This window comes from Poecilia formosa, unplaced genomic scaffold, assembly GCF_000485575.1.
Source record: "Poecilia formosa unplaced genomic scaffold, Poecilia_formosa-5.1.2 Scaffold16, whole genome shotgun sequence".
NCBI classification, from domain to species: Eukaryota; Metazoa; Chordata; class Actinopteri; order Cyprinodontiformes; family Poeciliidae; genus Poecilia; species Poecilia formosa.
Genome location: NW_006799955.1, coordinates 2,219,350 through 2,246,000, shown reverse-complemented (window position 1 = coordinate 2,246,000; position 26,651 = coordinate 2,219,350). Strand labels below are relative to the sequence as shown.

Here is a 26,651-nt window from a genome sequence, read left to right as displayed (position 1 = left end):
CTGTGAAACGTACATTCTCTGTTCCCTCCCTCCCCCCCAAAGTTTTGTCTCAAAACGAAGAATCTAGTCGGATCCCGTCACTTTACATGTCAGCTACGAACTCGGCTGAGCAGATACAGGATTCATGACTTCAGCCAGGAGGATTAGTACAAAACAGCATCAAAGTAGAAATTAGTCATGTCTAAATGAGCAGAAATGACAACCTGAGCTGCAGCCACAGGCAGAAACTAACACACACACACACACACACACACACACACACACATCTACGTGAAACGTCTTCCATTTTAACATTTAATGATTTTAACTATCTGAACCGATCTATAGTTAATCTGGAATATTGTTTCAACATACAACCTTAACCTATTTTGAAAATAATTTGAATTTAATGCACTTTTTTTTTATCCACATGAGCCGAAATTCTGCATGCAAGTATAAAACACGTGGATAGAAATGAAACCACTCTAGTTGGAGTCGTCAAAACTCAAAGACGGAAAATTGGTCAGCATGTAAAAAAAAAAAAAAAAAAAAAAGCCAGGAATTTTAAACATACCACAAAGCTGGAAGATGATTTGTTGATCAAAAAAGAAAAATCAACACAATGAACTGCACAGAGGACCTCAAAAGTCTTCTAGAAAAAAAAAATGTATCCATGTTGAGAGCAGAAAATGAAGAACTGTTAAGCAACAATGACAAGAAATCTGTTTGGAGGAGTCAAGGCGAGGCTTTTAAACTGAACAGTGGAGTAGCCCTTGCATGGTAGTGGCAACATTATGATATGGGCCTCATGAGCTTACAGTGGTACTGATGAACCTGCTTGGTGAAAATAAACAGGGAAGAGGCATGTGTCCAGATTCTTTAATTAACCTGAAATCAACAGAAAATTCAAACTTGGACAAAAACACATCAGAACTGGCTTTGGAACAGACAAACCGGGCCGACATCAAACTTCTGAAAACCTAACCCAAATTCAAAATGCTCATGCTGAGAAATCAACCAATTGAAATTAGTAGGAGATAAAAATATCCATCTATAAGAAAGCAGCTTGCAGGTGTCCATAAAAAAAAGTGGTTTTCTGCGTGTTTATGTACCCGTATGCATGCAAGTTTAGTAATCATTCTATGCTGAAACTGAGTGGTTCAGTTTATCATTAAAAGCCTGTAGTTAATATGACAAGGTGAATGAAAGAAAACCTCTGAGATGATCACACCACTGGGTTATTTTAGACCTGGCTGGTTCATAACTTTAATAGAAACAGAACAACTACAGCATGACTGACATTTCTGAGTTTGTGCAGTGGTGCATCTATTTGGCTTGAAAAAAAAAAAAAACAACACAAAAGTTAAGGCTCTTGTAGACATGCACCAACATACTGACAGGTAAAGATTTTACAGATAATCATTAAGGCATCTGGTTGAAGAGAAGACAAACATTTTATTTCTTTTTTTTTTTTTTTTTTTAAATGGCTTCGTGTTAGTGTCGCTGTTTGATAACCCTGCTGCTTGGATCTCTATTTGAGGAAGACCGGTGATGGAAATCAGAAAATGTTCACACTTTCATCCTACAGTCATGTGGTCAGAAAACAGGGCCGACAGTAACGAGCGCCCAGCTGGTCCCTTAAACGCCGCAGCGAGCCGCAGGGACGAGCTCACGCAGTCAGATGCTGAGCGGCCAGCTCCTCCGCGTCGTCTCTGTTCTCGTTGATCTCTGCCAGCGTGCAGACGAAGCGCGTCCACTCGTCGTTTCGCGGAACCGCAATTTGCTGGAAGGAGGGGCACAGAAGAGTTACTCCAGGCTGCGGGCGACGGCCATTTACGCAGATAATGGTTAAATAACAGAGACCCGAACTGCTCAGAGCGGTTCATTAAACGATCCTTTAAATACGTCTCATTAGGCTGAAGTGAATATTTTAAATAATTAATCGCTCATTTGTGCAACAAAGCTAGGGGCTGCTACACAGTTTGCATGTCAAATCTCTTACTTCTCCAGAGTGAAATGTCCNAAGCTAGGGGCTGCTACACAGTTTGCATGTCAAATCTCTTACTTCTCCAGAGTGAAATGTCCAGAGTTATCATTATTTCTGGTTTCTTTAGAAAAATAAAAATAAAAAAAAAAAAAAAAAAAGGAAGATGAATGGATGAAAATGAGGACAAAAACAAATGGGATATGGAATCATTTTCATCCCCCCCCTTTTTTTTTTTTAAGTTTTCATACCAATCATGACCTGGAAAATATTAAAAGCTAATTTCATGCAGCGCAGGAAAGCAAGAGCGCAGCTCACGCTGGATGAACAGTCATGTTTGCTCACCTCTCCAACCTCATAAACAAGAATGCGTCCATCGGAGTCTCCCACTGCGATCTCTCTCCCGGTATGAGCCCATCTGACCCTGTTGAGGGCCGGGCTCCCCTCCACCACAACGCTAGCAGTGGGGACCTGAAACAACAAAAGCGGCGCAGAATATCAATCAGAGGAGGAACGGTTCTCTGCAGACAACTCTGCTGCTGCTGCTGCATGTGGGAGCCAGCAGAGGAAGGTGTCGGAGAAGGAACCGGACCTCGGTGTCGTTGTTCAGGTTCCACAGGTCCAGGTGGCCGATGCCGTCCACGCATGCGAACAGAGCCGGGTGAGTGGGAGACCACATGACGTCATACACGTAGTCGGAGTTGTCTTCAAACGAGTAGAGCGGCTTGTTATTCTGCACAGGAGAAACACATGGGAGCACTCATTCTGATGAAAGTAAAACAGAATGTGAGTTTTTTCACACACCGGATGCTCAGAAACTTGAAAATAAATCTTATTTTGATCTGACTGTCACTACAGCTTTACTCACATCTACGACACTTAAGCAGAAAGTTAGAAATTACACAACATTCACTTAAACGTCACACACTGCTCTCTCTCTCTTTTGCCTGGATAATTTCTTGAAAACTTCAAAATAATGCAAGCAGGCTTGAAAAGTTACAAAAAAGAAACGGTTTCTATCTATATTTTCTCTTTATTACATTTGTTTAAACCGGTAATTAAACCTGAGCTTCTAGAAATGACAAAACAACACTGTGTTGTTTAACATATTGTTTTACAGATTATATTTATTTAGACTGTCACCGCCATATTTCACTGTGGGAATGAACTTCTACGCCGCATGTGTAAAACCTTAACGCCCAAAGGTCCAAATTCTGCGCGCCATAACGTTTTCCTTTGGCACCCTCAACTCCAACATAAATTGTGCCTCCAAGTATTATTTTAGTAATCAAATTACATCTATTTTTTTCTGTACTCTGCCTGATTACATCAATGTGAAGAAATGCTCAATATTATTTAACTTTAGTTAGTACTCATTAAATGCAAAGGCAGCTATTAGTCACATTTTTAACAGTTTAATGGGTTTCATCAGGACATTCTGGTGCAACCGGCCCTTTAAGGACATTCATGATCTTGATGTGGCTCAAAATGAAAATGAGTTTGACACCAAAGGTGGCATTGTATTGAGAATAAAAAATTCACCCAGGTGGAATGTATTTCCTGTTTAGGGAACTGGTTGCACTGCTAACATGGTGAAAGGGAGATTAAGTGAAACTGGCTTGTTTTCTACAAATATCCAGAATAAAATCCCAATAAAACACATTGAAGTTGACAAAATTAGAGAAAGAAGCTGCACCAAAAATCACAACCACTGCAGTTTAACAAACCCCCTCATATCTCCTCCGTTCCCTTGTAGCAGTCTTACCTTGGTGCTCCACAGTTTGACGGTCCAGTCGAAGGATGAGGTGACAAACAGGTGGGAGAAGTCCAGCGGCCCTGCAGCTGTGTGGCAGTGGATCCCGGTGACGGGGCCGTGGTGGCCCTCAAACATCTCGCTGATCCCCGCTTTGCTGTGGAGCGCACAGATCCGAATGAGCGCGATAACGAGCCACAGATGTGAGGAACTGACCCTCGGATTAGATACGCGTGCTCACGCTACGCCGAAGCTTTCAGAGCAACAAAACCCTAAAAAGGTTAACAGTCGGCTCTGCTGCTGCTGCTGGCGGCGACTATTTAAGCGTTTCATTGAGCATGAAGGGACTCGACGGGCGCAGACGGACCTCTCCTGGACACGCTCACAGTAATCATTTACTTAGATCATGTAATTAGCAGCAGGGAGGCAGAAAGTGCCGCGTCCCTTCAACCACATGTTGCAGAGCTGTTATCCAACTGAGGCTCTGATAATTAATGTAGAGGGGTAAATACTCAGCATGAGTGATGCTTATGCATTATTAACTGCGATGAGAGTATCACACCATTGTAAATGAGGTGGAAAATTATTCCCCCCAATTACAGAGGTGATTCTGCTGCGCAGAACCTCGCAGCGATGCCCTCTCTGGATGCGCTGCGGAGGTGGCTGACACGCCACCGAGCGGCTGCGCTGATTCAAGCCACATTTCGGCACTCGGGGAGGGCAGGCCCCGGCCTCACAGACGGGAACATTGTGGGATGAACTGCAGTTTTTATTCTCTCTGGGACAACGGCCTGTAAACAAACTGTCTGGAGCGCAGAAACACGCCGAGAGGGGAAAAAATGATTTGTTTCCCCTGCATGTGTGCCCTGTTTATATTGAATGACCTTTGCAAACATAAACTGACAAGCGGAAAAGAAAAACAGGATGACTGGGCAGGAGTGAAACCTCAAACAGCAGGAGATCAAGTGCTGGATTTGGGCTGTGCTGGGAAGCGAGTGGGCTTTATTTATTTGACACCCGGTCCTAGGTGGGCTTAACAGGTTGCCTCAGCTTCCTGCAGGAGTTTTGAGGAAGAAAAAAAAAAAAGAAGAAGAAGAAGAAGAAAAAGGGCTGCGATCGCACCTTCCGTGACGACATGACATGTAGACGGAGCCATCCTCGCTGCCCACCACAAAGTTGTTGACGTCTCCGAGAGGGAAGGACATGGAGGTGACGGCGACGGTTTTGGACTGCTTGAAGACGAGCTCCATGCTGTCCTGTGGAGGGAAAAACATGGAACGACGTTCGTTACGCATGTCGCGTTTGTTGCCAAGAGCAACCTATTAAACTCAAAGCATAGCTCAATCGTGCAAATCCAGTACTTTGACATCGGGATCCTGGCAGGACAAGTGGTCCAAAACTACCTCCTTCAAAGTGAAGGAACGAGTGAATCTGTATGCTGAAATAAATCGGAAGTGACATTCAGCATGAATGAGACTCGGAGTAACATGTTTTAGTCTCCGCCGAACAGAAAGAGAAGTTGTGGAAGGTGACGTCGATTTTCGGCGCTGTATTAGAATTGTAGCCTGTAGTTTTAGCAATGGCAGCGGAGGAAGTGAAGGAAGCAAGAAGCTGTTTAACAGCCGCCTCGCTCGGATCAGCGCTTCTCTGAGTTTTCCCTCACCTGCGGCTGGGAGAGCATATCCAGACTCCAGGAGCAGATCTTGCCGTCCGTCGAGATGCTAATCAGGTTGTGGGCGTTCTGCGTGCCGACTACGTTCACACAATACACCGGGTGCTGCGAACGCAGTGAAGGTGAATTTATTTTTCTGCTGCCATGCTGAAGGTAAATCAAGTTCATTCGCCCCCGCGTGGGGCGTCTGCAGTACCGTGTGCGCTGCCGCCGAGAGCGGGGTCCTCTGCACGGGGGTCCTCTTATTGCTCCTGTTGTCCCACAGAACGATCTGCCCAGAGTACGTCCCTCCAACCACGACGTTCGGGTGAAACTTGGCAAACGCCGCAGACATCACGGCCGACTGCACAGACCAAAGACAAAAAGGTCGAACGGTTAGATCTCTGATGCTTGTCAAACAAATGAAACGTTTCAAGTGAACTTTTGAGGGAAAACTTGACTCATGGTTTGCATTTCGTTAACTGTGGGAGAAACAGACTAGAAAATGAGGTGATTCATATTTTTTTTGTGTGTTGTATTGCAACATTCCTGAAGCTGATGCTTCGAGCTGAGAAAAGGTCGCCAGAAACCGCCTCCGAGAACCGAACCGATGCGTCACAGAACTGGTTTGTGTACGTTTGGCTTCCAGGAGCCAAACGTTCTGTGAAACTTCACGAGTGTTATTTCTTTAGGCTGTTCTTCATATTCTGGCTTCTTTTTCACTCATTTTGGTCACACTGTATTTTATTAAACCAATTCTAATGAGCCACCTATTTTTTCCCATTTCTTCAAACATCACTGTAAGACGGGCCGAGTGCTGCAGACGACTACCAGACTGCACAAACCACCATTATTATGCCATTTCCAATACATGACTTTAAAACGATCTCAAAACAACAATATCATCATTTATCGCAGTTACTTCTCTGACAATTGCGGTAAAAATTGTTATTGTGACAGGTTCAATTATCCTCAATATTTTAAAATGTTTCAGATCACCAAACTGAGTGAAGTCAAAAATGCATTTATTAAAGGGGAGAGAGAAATCCATCCAAACCAACTTGGCCATATTTACAAAGTAATTGCTCCCTAATCCCAATAACTGGTCAAGCAGTAGCTATGGAGGAACTGTGGCTCACAGAATCCTCTGTTGTTTTAAAATCAGCCACAGTGGACTGGACATGAGCATAAACAACTTGTTTAAGGTCACTCCACAGCAGGGGTCAACACCTCCAGTTCTTAAAGGGCCGGTGTCCTGCAACTTTTAGTTGTGCCCCTGATCCAACACACCTGAATTAAATGACTAAATTACCTCCTGAGTGTGCAGTTAAGTTCTCCAATATCCTGATAACAACCCGATTATTTCATTGAAGTGTGTCGAAGCAGAAATGCAGTTAAAAGTCGCAGGACAGCACTTCTTGAGGACGGAGGTTGAAGACCCCCCACAGCCCCCCTTTACAGCATCCAAATCCATTTCAAGTCTGAACTCAACTTTGCTTCTCGAGTCACTCAGAGGTCAAACATTCAATGCTAGAAAGTAGAGTTCATGTTTCCTTTGTTTCCAGCCAGTCGCCCAGGTCTTGAAACAGCAAAGCAGCTGCAGATAATCACACCGTGTTCTTTTTCTGAAATGCTGTGTTGGTTTAATGGTTGGTTTAACCTTCCACAAATGTTTTTTTTTTTTTTGTCTCTGTACACAAAATATTTTCCCAAAAGTTTTGGGGATCATAAAGAAATGCTTGTGTTCATTTTGATCCACGGTGGTTTTGACCTTGATGGACGTCACCTTTCAGTTCAGTTCAGATTTATTCAGGTCCCAAATGGGCAACTAATGTTACAGCAAGTCCATAATCAGTCTCTTTACTGACTCACAAATGGTTTGCTAACCTCCCAAATCCTTTGAAATCATTTTATTTCTCATCTGTTCTTGAATTTCTTTCATGAAGTGTTGCTTTTTGACATGGTCTATCCTACTTCATGTTGTCAAAATATCTATTTAAGTGACTTTTTCCATTTGATTTTTTTCAACTTGAGTGGAAACTCAAGGAGCAACGCCCAACGCTCCCATCAAGATAAAACTGTTAAAAGTACAGCAGTCGAGCGCCAAGCAGCATGTTTTACGTCATCACACTCCAGCTGGGGTTGCAAGGCTCACAAACAAACTACTGCTGAACCTTCCCAGATCCGGACTGCAATCTGAAGAGACAGAGTCCCTGCCTAAAACCTGCTTTTAATTCTGGGACCTCTTGATTTTTTAATTTGTTACTTTATTTTATTAGTTACAATTTATCAGAACGTTATTACTTTTATTTATCTTATCTTTGAAAATTATCTTAGTGAAGTAAAAGCTGTTTATGACTGTGCAATTCAAATAAATTTTGAACAGATTTGATGTTTCGGGAGCAGATAGCCTAACCGATTAAGCTGCTAAAATAAGCTAGAGTTATCAAACACAGAGAAGAGTGGGGGAAAAATATGCTGTATTATTAAAAACCACCCTGAATTTAAAGAATCTGTATATTTGCTGCTACGTATGAAAAGCAAATGAACGTGAAAGGCATCATAATTTTGAATGTAGTAACATTACTTTAACAGCAGAAGGAATAATTATTGCTTTTCTTTTCTAATTAAAAGCTAGTCATGTTTTAAATTTCCATTTTTGAATTTGTGTGTCAAATTTAAATTGCTGCGGCATTTTACTTCAAGTTTATCTTACTGACCCCATGATTAGAGACGGGTAACTCATCACCTGCCTCATATTCTTCCAGAATATTAATAGCCAGTGTGTTCTTTTCCAGTTATGCTTCATATTAAAATGAAAAGGTTCCATTTTTGTCCGGGAAAACAAAAACGAAACCAGATTTGTATATCCACCAGTGTTGACAAACTAACTATCTAATAGAATCGATGTTTGTTTTTACTGCAGCGAAGGTGTTATAAACACTCTGACTGCTTCAGCTACAACCACCTTTTAATCAAGTAATCATCGAGAGGGAAATAATGCGACAAAAAAGTAGAGAAAAAGAAAGAATAAAAAAAATAAAAAAAATCAGCTTTTGAGCCAACTTGGAAGCACAAAGCAAACTGCATTCACACTTCTGTTCAGTTTTATTCAACTCAGCAGCGAGTCTTCGATGACATCCGCTCTGAAGGCAACATGTGGTTCTACTCAACTCGTCCTGGTGAAGGAGCCTCGGGGCAGCATTAATATAAAGCTGAGCAGAGCCATGGCGCTCAACTGCTCTCCCAGCTCGCTCTGTCTGAACACAGAGCCCTTGTTTAGATGCACATGATAACCAGCCCTGCGCCCCCCCAACTCCTGCTCCACACCCCCCACCAAAACCCACCCACACTTAATCCTGCTGCAGCTCTTGGAGTCCGTTTGGGTCTTGCGCCACGGGTCTTCTCCAGAACATGTGTTTGTGGAAAGATGTGGTGGAGGTGAATGCCAGCATGGTGAACTCACCATGTGAATGGAGGCAGGAAGGGGGGGAGCGAAAGGGTTGGCGCTGTTCCACACTTGTGGAGCGAGGTATATTTGTGGGGGTGGGGCAGAAAAAAAAATAAAATCACACAGAAGAGAGTTCAAGAAGGAAAAGTGAGGGATGTTGGTTTTGGTACCTGACAGTGGAAGACGTATTCTGGCGTGGCTTTCTTGTACTTCATGTTCCAGACTAAAGCCACGCCGTCTGGTTCGTGTGGAGCCTCCTCGTTGTTGTTGTAGGAGGCGACCAGGAGCTCAGGATACTAGTGAGAGAAAAAAGAAAACAAATGGGTAAAATAGACACACTCCTCACATCTAGTTGTATGTGGAAACGCAACAGCTGCCAGTATTGGCCTGGGCAATATGGCTTAAAAATAAAATCTCTGATTTTTGTCATGTCAGATACAATTTTAGTAAAATTTTTTCTATCTTTCTCTTCTAAAAAAAAAAAAAAAACATCACCACTTTCAAAACGTGGTTTTTATTTCAAACTCCTCTTCTGTGAATTTGTACGATGGAGTATTAGAGCCAGGCTACAAGAATTTTTGTTTAATTATGAGAATAAAGTCATAATATTAGCAGACCGTCTATTCTATTTTACCAGAACACCTCAAAATTAAGAAAAAAAAAGTTGTTTTAATGAAAATAGAAAAAAAAAAGCTTCTAGTTATCGACCTATGACATGACCAGTTTAGTTGTGTGGCTTTTTTCTCCAAAATAGACCCAGTCGTTTGCTCAATCAATTCAAAGTCCTACTCCCGATAATGATTTGATGCTGACTTGTTAAAAGATTAAGTATTTCCTTATTTGTAAAACTGATAGCAAAGTATAGCTTCATAAGATGTTAAAATTCCTAATTTTAGTTTGTTGCTATGTTTTGTGAAGGAGTTTTCATAAAACTACAACTGAAGTCTCCTAATATAAAGTCTTTATTCATATTTAAGGCAAGATTTTATTGAAAAAACATTGCAGCCTGGCCCTAATATTCTATCGTAGCATTGGCCTGAATTCAAGATCCAAATAATAAAATCTGTAAAACCTGCTTGTCAGACAAGATGGTGAGTTGACATCACTCTGAGCTATGGAAATAAAATGAGTGGAATGATGGATATTATTTCTTTTTCCCACCAAATAAAATTTTCAAAAGCCAAAACGTCTATGCTGAAAAAGTGACTCTTTCCGTACATATTTGTGGCTCGTTTCATGCAGCTCAACCATTTCAGATCCTCAATAATATCCTTTATTCCTTTTATTATTTCATTAAAACACGACTACTTCAGGAGCAGTTTAAAAAAAAAAGAAAAAATTGTTCCAAAACGGTGATAAAACTACATCAAAAATCAAAAAGGAAACAACATCTAGATATACAAACATGTTGTGGATGTTTGCAGGATGCTGCTGAGTTTTTTCAGGTGTTAATGTTGCTCTGGGCCAGAAATACAGTGAACAAAGAGGTTAGGTGCTCAGTCACTGTCAAAAACCATTGCAGAATCAGGAGTGAAATGACCTTAGACACCAAAGGAAATAAATCATTACAGCCAGCGGATCCGGCTACAATGTGTACGGGACCAAACTTGGTTTTCCAGAGGGAGTTTTGGCTGAAAGGGAAATGTTGTCAAACTGAAGCAAGGTAACCATAAAACAAGATCAAAGCCCTTTAAAAAGCCAATTAGAAACCATTACATTCACTTTTCCTTCAATTTGATTTTCTTTTTTTTTTTTTTTAGAAAAAGGAGTGATTAAACAATTGCTTAATGGCGCTTTGAGGGACGTGTTAAAATGATGCAACTGTCAGAGAAAATCACCTGCGGAGACCAGTCCAGACATGTGACGACCCGATGCTTGGACCAGCTCTCGTCCATGAACTGCCTGTTCAGTGAAAGCTTCGCTCCCGCCTGAATTTCCCTGGAGAGGGAAATGACATCAATCAATGAAAAGTAATACTTCAAAATAAACAATTACGGCTTTTGAATTAAGCGCCATTTACCCTTCCTTGTCCTCCAGGTCACGACCGCTGTAGTCAAAGAAGATGTCCACGTGCTCGTAGAGCGCTCGCTCGATGATGCGAGTGCTCTGGTCGAAGAATTTAGCAAACTCCTCGGAGTGGAGGATCTGGAGTTTTTCCTCCTCGGTCAGCTCGTGCGGCGGGGCTTGACAAAGAAACAGAAACTTACTGTTGGGGAGATGTGGAGGATAAAGAACTAAAACTTTTTCTCTTTTTTTTGTTAAGCCAAAACCACAAAGGTTAATGGATTTTATTGGGATTCTTTGTGGCAGACCAGTACAAAGAGGAAGGACAATAACAACTTTTATTTTGCTTCTACAAGTGAAATTCCTGAAAAGTTTCAGATGAGTTGCAGTTGCAAGACTTACTAGCAAAGTTCTCTTTGATTTCAATCACACTGTGTGAATCACACCGTGATGCTGCCACCACTATGTGTCACTGTATGGATTACTACATACACTTTTGTTTTTCTCCAAATGGGTCAAAAAGCAACATTTTTGTCTCATCTGATCAGGGTAACCACATGGCTTAAGGCAAAACGGACTTTTTATGGTGTTATTATAAGGATGACAATTTCACACTTGGATAATAGTTACTCTGTTGCCAGATATTCTCATCTGAGTTGTAGATCTCTGCAGATCCAGATTAACAGTAGGTCCTCTTTGCTGCTTCTCTAATTAATGTTCTGCCTGCCTGGCCTTGAGATGCTGGTTGTTTTCTAATGTTCTCTACCAAACCTCTGAGGTCAGAATTACAGTTCTAAAGGGAGTCGATTTCATTTAAGGTAAAGGGCGCTGGATTCAAAAGCACTTTGTAATTGTCAATCTAAAGGTGTATGAACGTCTTTGGGAGGCATCAGTGTGATGCTCTGTAAAAATCCCAACAACTCCAATTGAAATTTTAGTACAGTTAGGATTAGTAGTAGTGAATTACCTTCTTCTTCTTCTTCTTCTTTCTGGACCAGTTTCTCAGTTTGATCCTCGACTACTGGTTGAGCTGGAGCAATTTCTTCCTCCTCTTCTTCCTCTGTCGATCAAAAAGTCATAAAAACTCAGGTCACAGATTAAACGAGGCTCTACAAACTTTATCTCCTGATGTGTGAAACAAACCCTAAAAGGTCACATCCTTGTGATTACCCGTTTTTGTCCGATTTCTATATTACAATAGCATTTAAAAAAATCAAAATAAAGTGGAAAACTTTATCAAGAGGAACGATTACGTCTTCAAATGGATGCTTCATGCAGCTTGGCCGCTTTATTTCACACCTTCATTATTTTTCGCTTTCAATAAAAGCTCCACCCAGCGATTACGGGCGCAGCTATAGAGTGATTTTGTATCTCTGCCTTGCATTTGTTTGGTTTGTCAGCACTATGTTGCTTTTCAAAGAGGAACCTGCTCCTTTATAGCAGGGAAGTTTGTATTAAAGGGACACGGCGCAGCGGGTGTCTTGTTGTCATAGGGACCCCTGTCTTTCGCCAACTGTTAATGAGACACAATCCATTCAAAGGGAGTCTGGCTGTCAGTGTAGCTGTTTCCTCTGTGTCCCAGTTGCAGGTTGCCCCCTTCTAGGCCACGGGGCAGAGGGTGAGGAGCAGCTGCCTCGGCCCATCCTTTTGGACTTGACCAGATGACGGCATGGTGCAAAAGCAGATGGTGATGCAGGGATTGTCTTGTGCACTTCAGAGGTGGCATGGGGATGGCACAGAGGTTTTCCGCCTGGCCGCCTCCAGACAAGCCTCCCTCTGAACGGCAAGCCTGCGCAATTACCGTCCTAGCAGGAGGTCCTGCAGCTCCTATTCAGGCTCCGAGAGTGTACAACAAAATACAGGCCACACCAGCTGGCAAACTGCACACAGGTTTCACCTCAAAGAAGACTAACGTGATTCTTCCCAGGACATCTTCTCGAGATCATATTAAACGTAAAACGAAAGGAGAAAAGACGCAATTCGAACTGGGCAGGCGGACGTTCTTGCTTTGTTTCCAAAAGGCGTTCGCAGTTAATCTAAGATCACCACACCACAAGCAAGAGTTTCTCTCCCAGTGAGATAATCTAAATGATAATGTCATCCGTCACTTTGTCCATAAAGTGATTTATCCCTTTCCTCAGACGGAGGGTTGAGGGACGAAGGTTATTGGGAGCGCTGATGAGTTTACAGAATCGGGTTGATGACACGAGCCATTTCGATGTGCAGCCATACCCTACTCCCAACAGGAGAAGGTTAAAATCTTTCCTTTCAAGGGCCTCAATCAGGCTTAAAGGAAAACAGTAATCACTGTCTTTCAGCTAGTCCCGGCCACGCTCGTCAGCCCTTTCCCTGGTGAGGCAGCCGGAGCAATCAACCTGCCAGGCATTAGGAGCGGACAGACAATCTGAAAATAAAGGGTATAATGCACCTGCCAGCCAAAATGGCCATTTGGAGAAAAGCTAGTGATCCTGGTGACCCCGCTGGGGGGCTGTGCGCGCGTGCGGGTGGGGGATAGAAGCAGCAAGGGTGGGTGGGTTGCATTTAACAGAATTCACCCGGATCACCAATGTCCCATACACTGACACCTCTTTCAAAGCAAGTCCAATTATGGCTTTTGTACCACTTAAGAAATAAAAGCTTTTTTTGGGATGGGGGGGAGGAGGCAGGATAGGACAGGGAGTGGAGGGGTGGAAAGAGCAACAGCAAGTCCAAGTCGACAGACAATACATTAATGCAAACATGGCAAAGGACGAACAAGTATTAAACAACTGTTGTACACAGCTGGAAAGTCAGCCAGGCTTCGTCTTCAGTGTCGCACCGTAAGAACTCGAAGGTCAGAGACGCACAGATCGAAATTTTGAGGTTGAATAGACTTTAAAACGTCTTTGGCTTTTTTAAAGCTTTGATTTGCTGATACAGATTTTAGAATATCAGCAGCTATAGGAATGGCACTGAAAGGATTTTCTCTAGTCCAGTCTTTAAGTCTTTATTTAGTCATGATTTTATTCATATTAGGAGCAGAGGCCAAGTCAGGGCAAATGTAGGAAAGATACGACTATTTCTAATGTGACATCGATAACTGATGTTAACATTCAGTGAAGCTACTGTAGCTAGCATTCTAAAACAGTAGACTGCGTGCATTCCTCGAGAAACCAAACCTCAACCTTTGCTTTAGGATGTCCAAAGATCAGTTTTAAATCCACCAGGCTTCATAACATTTGTTGAAAGATAAGAAAAAAAAAGCGCAAGGGGTTATAAACAACAGTCGGCAACACATAGCCAAAATCTGCAAATTTTTGAGATCCACACAAAAATGCCTTAAACTTCCTGTATTACTAAATGAAACCCAAATACACCTAAATTCGCATAGTTGGCACTACCACAGAAGATAATGTCTACAGTCTTCTTTAGTTTCGCTGTTGGGGGTGCAGCAAATCAGAGCTAAGGAAAATAAATGGCACTCCTGGATTGGCTGTTTTGCAAATGCTAGCCAGTAGCATATGTCAAGTAGCATTGCATCTAGGTATTTTAGCAGTCAGCACTGCATTTTTTTCCCCAACCAAATATTTTGCATATGATTTCCTGAAAAATTCCACAAATAGGTGAATTTTCTACAAATAATTTAGAGTCACGGTCTAGAAAATCTGTGGACAGATTTCTCCTCAAATACCAATCATTCATCAGATAACAGACTGAATGTCTGTTATCTGATGAAAGTCCAGCTTTCTCTTGCAGCCTGAATTCAGTACAATAAGTCTCCATATGTTGTTCAAATACAGCTTCTTTCTAAATAGCTGCAATACCTTTACCTTCATCTAAAGTTAAGTGAAGAGTTGTGTTGCTACCGCAACTTGGTAGAGCTTAGCTTCATGTGATCAAGGATTAAAAACAAGATCTGATTTTTGAGTTTTCAACCAGCCAGCATATCACTGGTCTGAAACAATCAAGCTGAAAATCCTCTGTTTCCAGGCACTAGCTGATATTTCTCTGATAAACACCACTTACAAACCCATAGAAAACCAGTACTCTAATACTACAGACGTATAATAGTACTACCATCGTTCATCTTAAAAATAAAGTGCTTCTAACATACGAGTATTATCTAAACCTTGCAAATAGCAAACGCCAGTATTGGTTGAAGGAACAAAGTAAACCTCCGGGAGACTCGCACATCAAAATCAAAAAGGGCGCACATTAATAAAAATCATACAATGAGGAAATTTAAAAAAGGAAAACATAAAATTTCCTCCTTGAAATGATCAGCCACTCTACGACAGATATTCAAGCGCTACTAATCATCAAGTGCATAAAAGCTGACCACAATTCCAAGTGGCACTTGAAGCAAGCAGGCCTTTAAGGACTTTATGATTAAAAGTTTTGACCTACCTCTAAATTCAAAGTGATTAAAACAATCACATTCAATTAAATATGAGATCTACTGAACCGCTTGGCGTACTTGTGTTCCTGACGAGTCTTTTGAAATGCGGTGCTGAACCAACCAATCCACCCCCCACCCTCCCCACAGCGTCCAACAATATCTTACTCCATAATTACAGCCTTTTATTGAAGAGAGCATATTGATGCAGTCTGGGAATACTGCAGCACTGACACGTTCACCAGTTTAGTAGATTAACGAGACACTTCCTTTACTGCAAACTCCACACATATGGTGAGACGTCAACGGATCGAAAATAGAAATCAGGAAAACAAACGGAGCCAATGTCGTTGTTGAAAATCCCACCTGACTCTTTCCTTTTTTGCCATCACAACTCTTCACAAGTTTCAGTGTTTCAGACACTAAATATATCAGAAGTAAGCATCAAGGGCAATCGAAGTGTAGCCAATATGCAGAGCGTGAATGCATGACGTTTGAATATATATTAGCTGACAAAATATTGCATCAAAGCAATTTGCGACGACGACAAAGGACAATCATGAGTTGGTATGCTGTGCAATGCTAACTGAAAGCGTGCCGTTTACATTGCTGCAATGAAAAGTGTTTATTCAGTTAACTTTGCAGTCAGGATTTGTATTGCTCACATTTAATAAGCCGATTCTTTTAAATTCATTGTTTAATACTAATGGTTTTCTCTTTTTAGTGTCGTTTTGTGAGTTTAAATGTCAGCTTTAACGCTCTGAAAGCAAAATATTCTTCCACACGCTTGTTTTTTTTTTTAAACTCAATAAACTTTTATGATAGGAGTTAGTCATATGGTCTTGTACCACCTCTGCGTACTAGTAAAACTAATCAGATGTCTCACAAATAGCACTGTGGAAAATATCCAAAGAACTGAAGCCTGACAAAGTACAGATGCACCAGTTATCCTCTGTTGATCCGCCAATTTTCAGTCTGACCGACTTTCTTGACCAGTGACGAGATGATGAACCACAAAAAATGTGATTTTTATTTTTTTAACAGCTAAGTGAATATTTTGTGCTACTTTCAGCACATCTTAGCAGCAAATAATATCATTATGTCGATAAGGTGTTTTATATACATATTACAAGAAGCACAAAAGGTTACTTTAATGTTTTTTTCATCATGATGTTACTTGATATGACTTTATTAACAGTAAGATGACAATTTAATCCAAATCATGATATTGTAAATGTAAAAACTATTTTTTCCCCAAATTATATTGAAAACGGCTGCAGATTATTTAACATCGGGTCTAGGAAAACAAAAAAAGGATACAATAAAGAGAGATAATGTATTGGTTTTATTATTTTCTTAATATAATTAGGACAAAAATTATTTATGAACACCGGTAGAATCAGGTTTAACACTGGTCGTTCAATTTTACCAGCATACTTCTTCTGAGCAGAGGTAATGACATTTTGGAGTGGCCTGGACAGAGTCCAGACTTGAGTCTGTGGAGGGATTTAAAGATGAGGGTGATGGAAGGGAGGCCTTCCAATCTCAAAGACTTGGTGCTTCATCACCAAATTGCAAAAAAAAAAAATTAATTGTGGAAATGTCTTTGCTTGATATAATTACAATCATTTTTTTTTTTTGCTTAATATTTAAATTTCATATTCAAATTTAAGTAAAACAGTTTTTAGTCTTTTTTTTTTTAGATTATTCAAATATTTTGTTAATTATTCTTGATGACTGTGGTGACTATAAAAACAATCAGATGCCTTCTGGTTTGTAATATCAAATAATGGAGCATCAGAACAATTTTGGTCCCTAAAAGTATAACTTTTTTGTATTATGGCTACAAATAATTTCTTCTACACATGAAAATAAGATAAAGACAACAAGATTTCAAGTTCACTAGGACTTCAAGGGTTGCTTAGTAACTCCATTTCGCTGCATCAGCAAAAGCTTTTCAGGAATAAAACAAACAAACAAACAAATAAACAAACAAAAAAAAAATTAGATAGCATTCTCCCTGATTGTTCATTGTCGTTTTCTCTTATAGGCGTGAACATAAGCTGGTGATCTCGAATCTTCAACTCGTTTTTCTGGGATGTCAGGAACACACAGTGGGAACCCTCAACCTGCAGCAGCCAGGGCGCGAGAGCCGCTCCCTCTAATGCCACCGCCTGCTGACCTTGAGAGTGCGGCGCCGCTGCCTCCTTTCCACAACACGATAAATCACTCAATCAGAAAGCAGGCCAGACGCCACCCCACGCATCACAAATGTGGCAAACGGGAGCAAGATGGGGAGGCATCGCCGTCTCATCGGGCGCCAGAAGTGATGGTGTGAAAATGCACAATGTCACTGAGTGCGTTTTGTTATGTGCCTGTTCGGTGAAGGGAGAAGACAGGGGAAGCGAAGGAGTTGATGAAATGATTACATAGTGGCAGAGAGGGGAAGGGGGGCTCTGTGTTGAACAGCTGGCAGAGAGCGTCGTTGTTTAACACAGTTTTACTATATCCAGTGGAGGCCGGAGAAATGAGGAGCAAAAAAAAAAAAAAGATGTTCTTCATCCTTCACTAGTTTGGTTTGTAGTGTACCCCCACGATCCCCTTTCCAAAACAAGAGAGAAATCTGACCTTACGCACTCTGCATGTCCTCTCTGAATTTTCTACACATCAGTACACTGTTTAAAATCCAAACCAAGCTTTCATGGACGCGGAAGACGAGTGTTAACTGGTGCAAACTGAGATGAGTTAAAAGACAAATTCATCCAGTAGCTTAACGTGAAGGTTCAAAACCGAAATCCTCATCAGGATGTCAGACAAGCCCGTTATTCACCATTTAAAGACAAACAAAAAAAAAAAAATCATCCAAGAACAAGCAGCTCAACTGGGAATATTGAATATTTAATACAACATGTGTTCAACATGTGGATTTCGGCACAAATATTCAGTTTGTCCACCCACATGAAAGCTTCGGAGCAGCAATTACATACATATCAACACGCTTCAGAGGCAATAAGCAGCTGAACACGCAGCGCTTCATATCTTCCGCTCCAATCGCATTTCTCCTTCCTGTCACTGGTTTCTCATCCTGCTCACTAATTACACCAAAGCTGAGCTGCTGGTGGGGTTCAGAGGAGCCGAGCCCGTCTGAACTGAGTCTCTGCTCTGACTTCTTGTGTTTCCTACATCTCATTTTGCCATCACTTTCATCTCAGGGCTTTGTAAAGCTTTGCCACACGTCATTCATTTCCCTCTTTTCCCCAAATGTTCCTGTTAGCGGCCCCTTCACCCTCAAGAAATAATACATATCTTAAAGAAACAAAATTCTGAAGCCTTGTTAGTCCGAACGTAATGAATGAGTGGAGATGAACAGAGAAATCAGCTCGTGACCAGAACTAGATGATTTTTAGCTCGACCTGTATCTAAGAGCGGCTAGGTCATGGTAACAACAACACTCTTCAGTGTGGAAGTTGTTGTGAAATCAGAGAAGCAGTGGGATCCAGGAAGCTATTTAAAAGACAAAATGTCTGTTTAATTCAAGCTGCGAGAGAGAACGTAAGATTTTCAGCAGATAACAGAAAGCTTAAAAAGCAAAGAACATTTCAGTTTTTAGCATTTGAGATGCTAAAAGTAGCATTATTTTCACATCAACTGTGTAATCATTTTCTTACTTTCAACATAATGGTAAAATGTGGCTTTTCAATATCTGAGTTCTCTTACATCACCTCTGCTCCTAATAGGGTCACACGAGTTAAAAGAAAGTAAAATAGCTTTAATATTATTGAATATTAGATTTAACTCACATTCCTCTCACTCTTCTTTCCTTTCCACCGTGAACGCACCACTCCCCCTGAGATTTAGCATCTTAATCGAATCGCCATGAACTACATAACAGGTGTGGGTATAAAAGACAGTTTGCACTTCACTCAACTTTGCAGCTACATTTGGAAGGCTATACTATTTCATTTACACCCTCATAGTTAGTATATTTGAAGAGAGTATGAAACAATCATTTTAATATTACTTTTTCCAAAATCAAACACACAAATGATTGTTTGGGTGCAACATTTAGTAGGATAACATATGTTCTGAGTAAGGCTTTTACACGCTCTGTATCAGTATATACAGAGCGTGTAAAAGCTCTGTATATACTGAGCTTTTACACGCTCAGTATATACAGTATATAGCATTGCCTGATACGCAATGCGTATCAGGCAATGCTATTGCCTGATACGCATTGCAGGCAATAGCTTATATATTACGCTACATGCAATAACATTGGCCTGTTGAATGGACTCCAACTACCCTTAATGCCCACAGCTGATGTGTATCTTTAACTGCTGAGACATTAGAGCTCACTGAGTGGCAGGTAAAGAAGGAAAAGTGTCAGCAAATGTGGGTTAATTGTAATTAATATAGTCATCGCAATTTTCAAACATAGTGTTGCAATTAAATATCTCGCTGTGACCATGCAGTCCTGCCGACGTCGCATCCAAGAAGTCCTTTTAAATTGCACACTCGGAAATTGCGATGTCGACTGATTTGATATATTGTGCAGCTCTCGCTGCTAGCAAGATATTTAATGATCACTTGAGGACAACTTAAAAAAAATTATATATATATATGTATATATGAATTAAGTTTAGAGAGACAAAATCAGTAGAGACAGGGCAAATCTGCATTAAAAAAAACTCCACAGATTTCTGATTTTTTGAAGGAAAACATCTAAAACAAAACAAAAACAAAACATAAATCACCTTCTTTCGCCTGGACGGGGGCTGGTGTCTGAGTCTCCTTGGTGTAGGACACTGTCTCACGTGGTGGGAAGTCCACCTGCGTGACTTTGGCCATTCCCAGTTTTGGAGTCACACGCCTAGAAAACACAGAACAACTCAAACTCTGCACCACATAACATTAACCATCCTTAATATATTTTGCAACAATCCTCACCTCACTCAGAGAAACTCTTTAGCTTATTTAAAATAATTCGTCTTTCTCGGTACCATGAAAGAAATTGATTAGTTCACAATTTATTAGCGCTATATAATTCGATCTTTTCAACATGCATGACGTCACCGTTTCTCCTGGACTGAATCAACTTAACAATGACCCTGAAAGCTAAAGTAACCATGCTATAGATTGAGAGAAAGGAAAATGACCAGGAAAGGAGAGAAGAGAGTGTCCAGTACCCCAGCTCAGAATCAGAGTGAAGTTGAAGAGTGGACGGGTCAGAGTCCCAGTGCAGAGTCCTGATTAGTGTCACAGCAACAAGGTAGCATTAGTGACAGACAGACAAGCAAGCACATATGAAGAGACCAGATAATGTTAGCATCAGAACATGCTGACTGGAACGATCGAAAGTCTGTTCAATTTATACCAATGCAGATTTAATTTCCCAACAAAAAAAAAACAAAAAAAAACAGAAATTGAACAATGGATCTGTCCAAACTTTGTCACACCAAAGGCTTTGAGCGTTGTGTAGCCAGAATGGTGGCGGTGGAGAGGGGAGCCCTCTGGGAGAAAACATGACCTCCATGTGTGTAGGAAATGGCCAAGCTGGTGAGGGAAATGAGTCAACACGTAGTGGGAACAGCTCACCGGGCCTGATGGGGCACTGGAGGAGCTTGAATTTCAGCCCAGGGAAGGGGGCTCTAATTAGGGGTTAAGAAGTCCCCCAGGCGTCACAGCAGCCCGCTGTTTCATTGTTAATTTGGGAGAGTTCTAATTCGGTGGCACATAAATGAAATAAACATGTCCTCGGTTGGCATAAATTTGTCATCACTCACTGCAGCAATGGCAGAGCTAATCTGAGTTTAAGCTAAGCTGCAGGATTTACTGGCGTCTGTAACCTTTATGTCACAGTAAAACGCAGCAACAGGCACATAAAAGCAAAACACACAAGCTGACAATGCATCTCAGCACATTTACAGCAATATTTACAGCATTACACATCTGCAATCTGCAAAAAGGCTGATCACATGTCAAAGCAGGAGAAAAAAAAAAAAAGGAGAATTATCTTTTATAAGAGACGCAATGAAGCAATAAATATCTAGAATTTGCTTTAGGTAGGAAATATCTTCTGAAACAGGGAAGCCTGGAGGCTCTCCACACTTGTAAATTCCTGCGCTGCGGTTTGGACTCTTGCTGAGGGATTCTTGGGTGTGTTTGTGTACCTGGGTCCCACGGCTCCATCAGAGTCCTGGCTGCCAGTTTCACTAGGAGTTTCCGCTGATTTGGGAGCAGGAGTCGTGAGAGGAGGGGCTACGTTAGAGACAGAGGCAGAATACGGTCGGTAAGCTGAACGGTTCAGAACTCAACAGCGGGAACACATCAACGTGTTGCTGGTTATGTTTTACCACTTAAATCTTGGAAGACTGCATTTCATGTGTGGGAAACAGTGAATTAGGCAAAGCATAATGCATCAATTTGCAAAAATTGTATCTGAATTAAAGAAAACATTTTAATACTTTTAGAAAAATTCAGCCAATAAAAACCTACGTACATCTAAGCAAACTTAAACTGCTTTAAAAACACAACCACGGCACAGCTGTCTCATTTATGTTCCAAACGGCTTCTCCATTGAGTTTTTAGTGGATCTCTTCTGCCACCTGCTGTTTAAATAGAGACATTGCTTAGACGTTTTGCACACAGGTGTGGGAAACTTTTACACACACACTTTCTTTTAGAAATACTTTTTGTATAAGGATTTTCTCCTAGATCAAACGTCTGAAGCCTGTGGATTTTAAATGTAAAAGCAAAGGAAGAGGGTATTTTAAGTAGTTCCTTTATGTGGTTTCTGAAACGTCACATGCAGTTCCCACTACGAATCCAGTAAAAATTTGATTGATTGTTGTGTCCTATGAAATTCTGCTCAAATCTATGCGCTTTATTTGTTTAAGTCCCTTACCTCTGCTTTATTTTTCATAAATATGAGACAACTCAGTTGGAAAGAAAGCCCATTTTATTTCATTTTTATACTAAGTAAAGGTTTTCTTCAGTTCTGATGGTTGCTGTCTATAGGAATTGTGCATTTCCTAACCATAAAATTGACTACATTTGCATAACTTAGACTTCAAACTATTACAAACAAGGCTGACATAAACTTACACAAAAACAAAATACCACCATATTAAAATGCAGTTTGCTTTAAGAATCAGTGGGTCTAAGGTTGCACAAACAATAACCCAAGTTAAAGAAATATTCAGTTATTTAGCACTGGTAACATAGTCGATATTCACTGCTATCACCAGCCATCTTTATCTTTTAAAAACTTTATAAATTCTCTGCAACTTGTATACACCAACATGCCTTACTGTAAAATTTCATTCTGCAAATTTTGGGCAATACAAAGATAAAAGCACATATGTTGCAAATGAACAATATGTGCATCTGTCTCAATGTTGCCTAAATTTAACTTTCCCGACTCAAACTACAGAAGAAACGTGATCAAATGTGCATTTTGACATATTTGTTGAAACTGTCACTATGTCTTGACAGTATCTGTCTCATTTAATGTAGGACACACAATCTGTGAATAAAAACATCTGCCTTCATCTAATGGTAACGAGATATAACAAATCAGAGCCAGAAGGAGGGTATTACTGCTGTAAATCACAATCTTATGTGGAGCTGCTCATCCCCCTTTTCTTTCCCCATTTGCTCTCTGCTATGCTGCAGCTAGCAGAGACTGTTGTGAATAATCAGGCTACTAAGCATGGCTACCAATGATGGCAAATAAACAGTTTTCCTGGAAAAGTAACTTGTTTCTCCTCTATCAGCACATGTAGCAGCAAGTACATGAGGTTGATTGACAGTGCTAAATCTAAAAAAATGTAAAAATTATGCAGCTGAACAGTTGTGACTGAATTAGTTTTGATCGATGCAGTTCCCTAATGACCAGGTCAGCATACAGAAGTAATGCAGCATCAGATAAATATAAACATACCAAGTGCAGCATCAGGTGTTATCCCCATGCTCTGCAGAAGAGCGTCAGCTTCTCGTCTTTTTTTCTCCAAGTCGGAGTCATCCTGCTGTTGTGAAGCTTCTTTCTGCTGTTGGTCTGCCTGCGAACAGAGAAACATCAAGCATTCAGGACTATTTCAGGAATCAACATTACATTCAGATACTCTTAGACAAAAACGATGCACAAAGAGCTTCATGTCTTGTTCAGACCCTGCTCTGAAGGAAGACCATGATTACCTGCCTAATTTAAACTAACAAGGCAAGAAACTCAGCCGTCGCAGAAAATGGCAAATGCAAAAAGACTGAGATGAAGCTCAGTTACAGCTGAAAGCCTGGAGGAAGAATCGTTTTAGAAGATTTGAACATTTCCATAATTGCTTTTCATTTATGTCGTGTACATTGAACTTGGCCAAATATATTTTCCATTTCACTTATGTAGATCCAATGTCGGACTATGCAAATCCTTAAGTCAGAAAATTCATACCTTCTTTCGCTCCTCCTCCTTCCTTCTTTTCTCCTCCCGGATTTGTGCCAAACGTAGCTTCTTCCTTTCGAGTTCTGCTTTCAGTTCACTTTTGTCAGACATGATGTCACAGCTGTGAAAAAAAAAATATATGGCTTAATGGTTTTCTGTTTCTTCTGCGGCCAAACCAGTTAAATATTTCTGATAGAGTTCTCAAAACAAAATGGAAATTTTAGTTTGCATTCATTGCCGTGCATATATTTTTAATCAAACTTCATCTATGTCTAGAAATATACACAACTACCCAACAATTTTAGTACAGTCCTTAGCTTAATAATGTTTTCCATCACTTTTGCACTAAATTATTTACAAATATAATAAACAAAAGAAGCAAATATGTTTGAGTGTGACCAGAAAATAATGCAAATCAAGCTCATCTTACTAATGCAACTCAAGAAGGAGAAAAGAGTAGATGCCATTCATGCACAACAAAACTTTTTTAGAGGACAATGATCGCTTGAGAGGCAGCGCTTTCATAGCCTTGCTCTCTAATCTTTTCTAGCACACGTTACAGCAAAGTGAGAGAATCTGGTAAGATGTGAACCAGGTTCCTGATTATGACAATCCACAACTTTACATTAAGGTATCTTAATCAGCTACTAATCTAAGTGAAAATAGGAGATATAAAAAAGGGAAAAATATATATTTGTAACAAATCACTTTAAAGAACAGGGAAAAAGAAAAAAAAAAGCCTGACATATAAATTATGACTCAGTTGATCATCCACTGCCTCGTACTTCTATATGAATCATTGTTTTTGTTGGCAGCAACATATTATTGTCTGTTGGTTTGTTTTAATTTTTTTAAAAAGAAGAAAATTAACTCCTTATATTTAAAAAATAATACAAAATAATCACCGTTGTATAACTTTTTATTACATTTTGTGTAGGGAGAAAAAAACAGCAAAATGTACCTGGATGTGCTCACAAATAGTTAACACACTGTAATTCCTTTTAGACATAAAATATGACACCGATTTTCATTTGTTTAAATAGCAGAAGTTAGTGTGCGTGGATCTCAGCTGTCAGTACTGATAACTTTAGTTGTTACACTTAATCTATTCTCTATATAATATGCGAGTAGGATATAAGAAATGTTGTAAATACTAAGCCAATAAAATGTTTTCAAAGATTTGTATGAAAAAGTATATATAAAAGCAAAGCATTAAACACATCTTTCAACAAGATACGTTTTGGTCACGGTCCACTCACTGTCGTTAGATTAGGTTAAATGAGCCCCACCCTAAAGCTAAAACCAGGTTTCCATAACTTCTTAGTTCAAAACATTTTTTGACTGATTTTACTTACCTGTATAAACGTTAAAGGATATAATCTAAAACTTGTACAACTTTTAAACTTAAAGCCAATTCATTAAGCGTTGAAATCGAATGAATAAACGCCAACATTCAGCCGCTGGCCTCTCTGCTGCTAGCATTAGCCTTCCTTGTTTTTCAGAATTTGCCTTGTAGCTACATAATGCCGTCCTTTTTTTTTAAATCAGCAAGCTTTCGTATTTCAGATTACATGTAACTTTTTATAGTATGTGTTAATATAGTTCATGCAACAGAAAATGTGACAGTTTAACCAACGCAAACCTGAAGCGACTGAGTTAGCTTAGCTGCTAGGCAACCGGTAGAAACGGTGCTGACTAAAAGGCTAATTCAGATGCCAACACCACTACAAAAAAGTGAACTGGTAAATGATTTATCTTATATCATCTTAATAATAAACCGTGGATAACAAACCTCGAAGTAGACTTCCAACTTGACCACCAAAACAAAACGAGCTGCCAGCTCAACTACAGGTGCCGAGAAGGTTCAAATGGGAAAATAGACGGTCAAGCGATTCACAACAGGTGCAGAGAAAGAAAACATTAATAATTATTGTTTTGTATGGTATTCTAAATAATTAAAAAATAGAATAGCAATTTGTTCAACATTACAAACCAACTTGTTGACAACTTTGAAAAAAATGACCATTATTGTTATCTTTATTTCTTCTTTTCTAACAATACTGTCATAATAACAGCAACATTGATAGATTTTAAGTCTAGATTTAGTCAAACTCAATGACCAGATTCTGTTGCATCTGGAAGCTGTTAAATTGAATTTCTCAGCTCAAGGATAATCCAGGGCAGTTCTGAAGTGGGTTGTGTGCCTAATTGCTGTGAAAAATGTGTGTGCACATGCTTTAAAGGTTCATTCATTCATCCATTCGTGTTGCTATAGTGATTTTATGGCTAGGAACTCCACATTGATAATGGGTTATGAACCTCCTAATGCACTCCTCTTGCAATAAAAGTTTAAAGATTATATTTACTTAGTTTATCTTAGCCTCTTTGATATGTTTTAGAGAGAAAAAAGTATTTGTAGAACATATAATGTCACATCTGGCTCATAACAGTGCTGATTTGACATGTGCATTGAAATTATTGACTTGGGCAACTTTCAACAGTGGAATCATCACAAATCTAAAAACTGAAGCTGATGCTAACATTAACTTATTGTTAATTTTCTATCTATTTGCATGTCATTATTATACATGTCTATAAAAAGCATTCGCCTCTTTGGATGTCTTACCTTTTAATATTTATACAAATCAATCATGAGCAACATAGTTGGGTTTTTTGGACATAAAAATCTTTAATATCAGAGTAATAACTGATTTCTACAAAATAGTGCAAAAATATTAATGCAAAATAAGTGATTTTATAAATATTTACCTCCTTCAAGTAGTTGCAACTTTGGCTGAAGTCAGAGTATGGAGAATGTGTGGATAGGTCCCATTAATTCTTGCACATTTGGACACGGCAATTTCACTCCATTCTTCCTCTCAGAACCGTTCCAGCTCTGTCCTGTTGCTGGGGATCAGCTGTGACCTGCCATTTTCAAGTTCTCCCACAAATTCTCTATTGGATCGAGGTCTGGGCTTTGACTGGGCCACTACAGAACATTTACCTTGTTGTCTTCAAAT

General features: G+C 40.0%; 1 protein-coding gene across 4 annotated transcripts; it reads right to left on the bottom strand.

Moving 5' to 3' along the window:
* Nucleotides 1-528: 528 nt before the first annotated feature.
* dync1i2a (dynein, cytoplasmic 1, intermediate chain 2a) lies at nucleotides 529-25,529 on the bottom strand. 4 transcript variants are annotated; one of them, XM_016668640.1, is made up of 17 exons: nucleotides 25,424-25,529; nucleotides 23,641-23,752; nucleotides 23,140-23,257; nucleotides 21,368-21,455; nucleotides 20,354-20,443; nucleotides 19,952-20,067; nucleotides 11,790-11,882; nucleotides 10,839-11,001; nucleotides 10,657-10,756; nucleotides 8,989-9,114; nucleotides 5,585-5,731; nucleotides 5,380-5,493; nucleotides 4,839-4,972; nucleotides 3,729-3,873; nucleotides 2,556-2,696; nucleotides 2,309-2,434; nucleotides 529-1,762 (listed from the first exon to the last, which is right to left on the bottom strand). In XM_016668640.1, the coding sequence occupies exons 2-17, from the start codon at nucleotides 23,740-23,742 to the stop codon at nucleotides 1,649-1,651; spliced, it is 1,917 nt and encodes a 638-aa protein (XP_016524126.1). In that variant the 5' UTR covers nucleotides 23,743-23,752; nucleotides 25,424-25,529; the 3' UTR covers nucleotides 529-1,648. The 4 variants fall into 4 exon arrangements, with proteins under 4 accessions (XP_016524126.1, XP_016524127.1, XP_016524128.1 ...); XM_016668641.1 differs by having other exon boundaries at nucleotides 10,839-11,004; nucleotides 11,796-11,882; XM_016668642.1 differs by having other exon boundaries at nucleotides 20,384-20,443.
* Nucleotides 25,530-26,651: the final 1,122 nt, after the last annotated feature.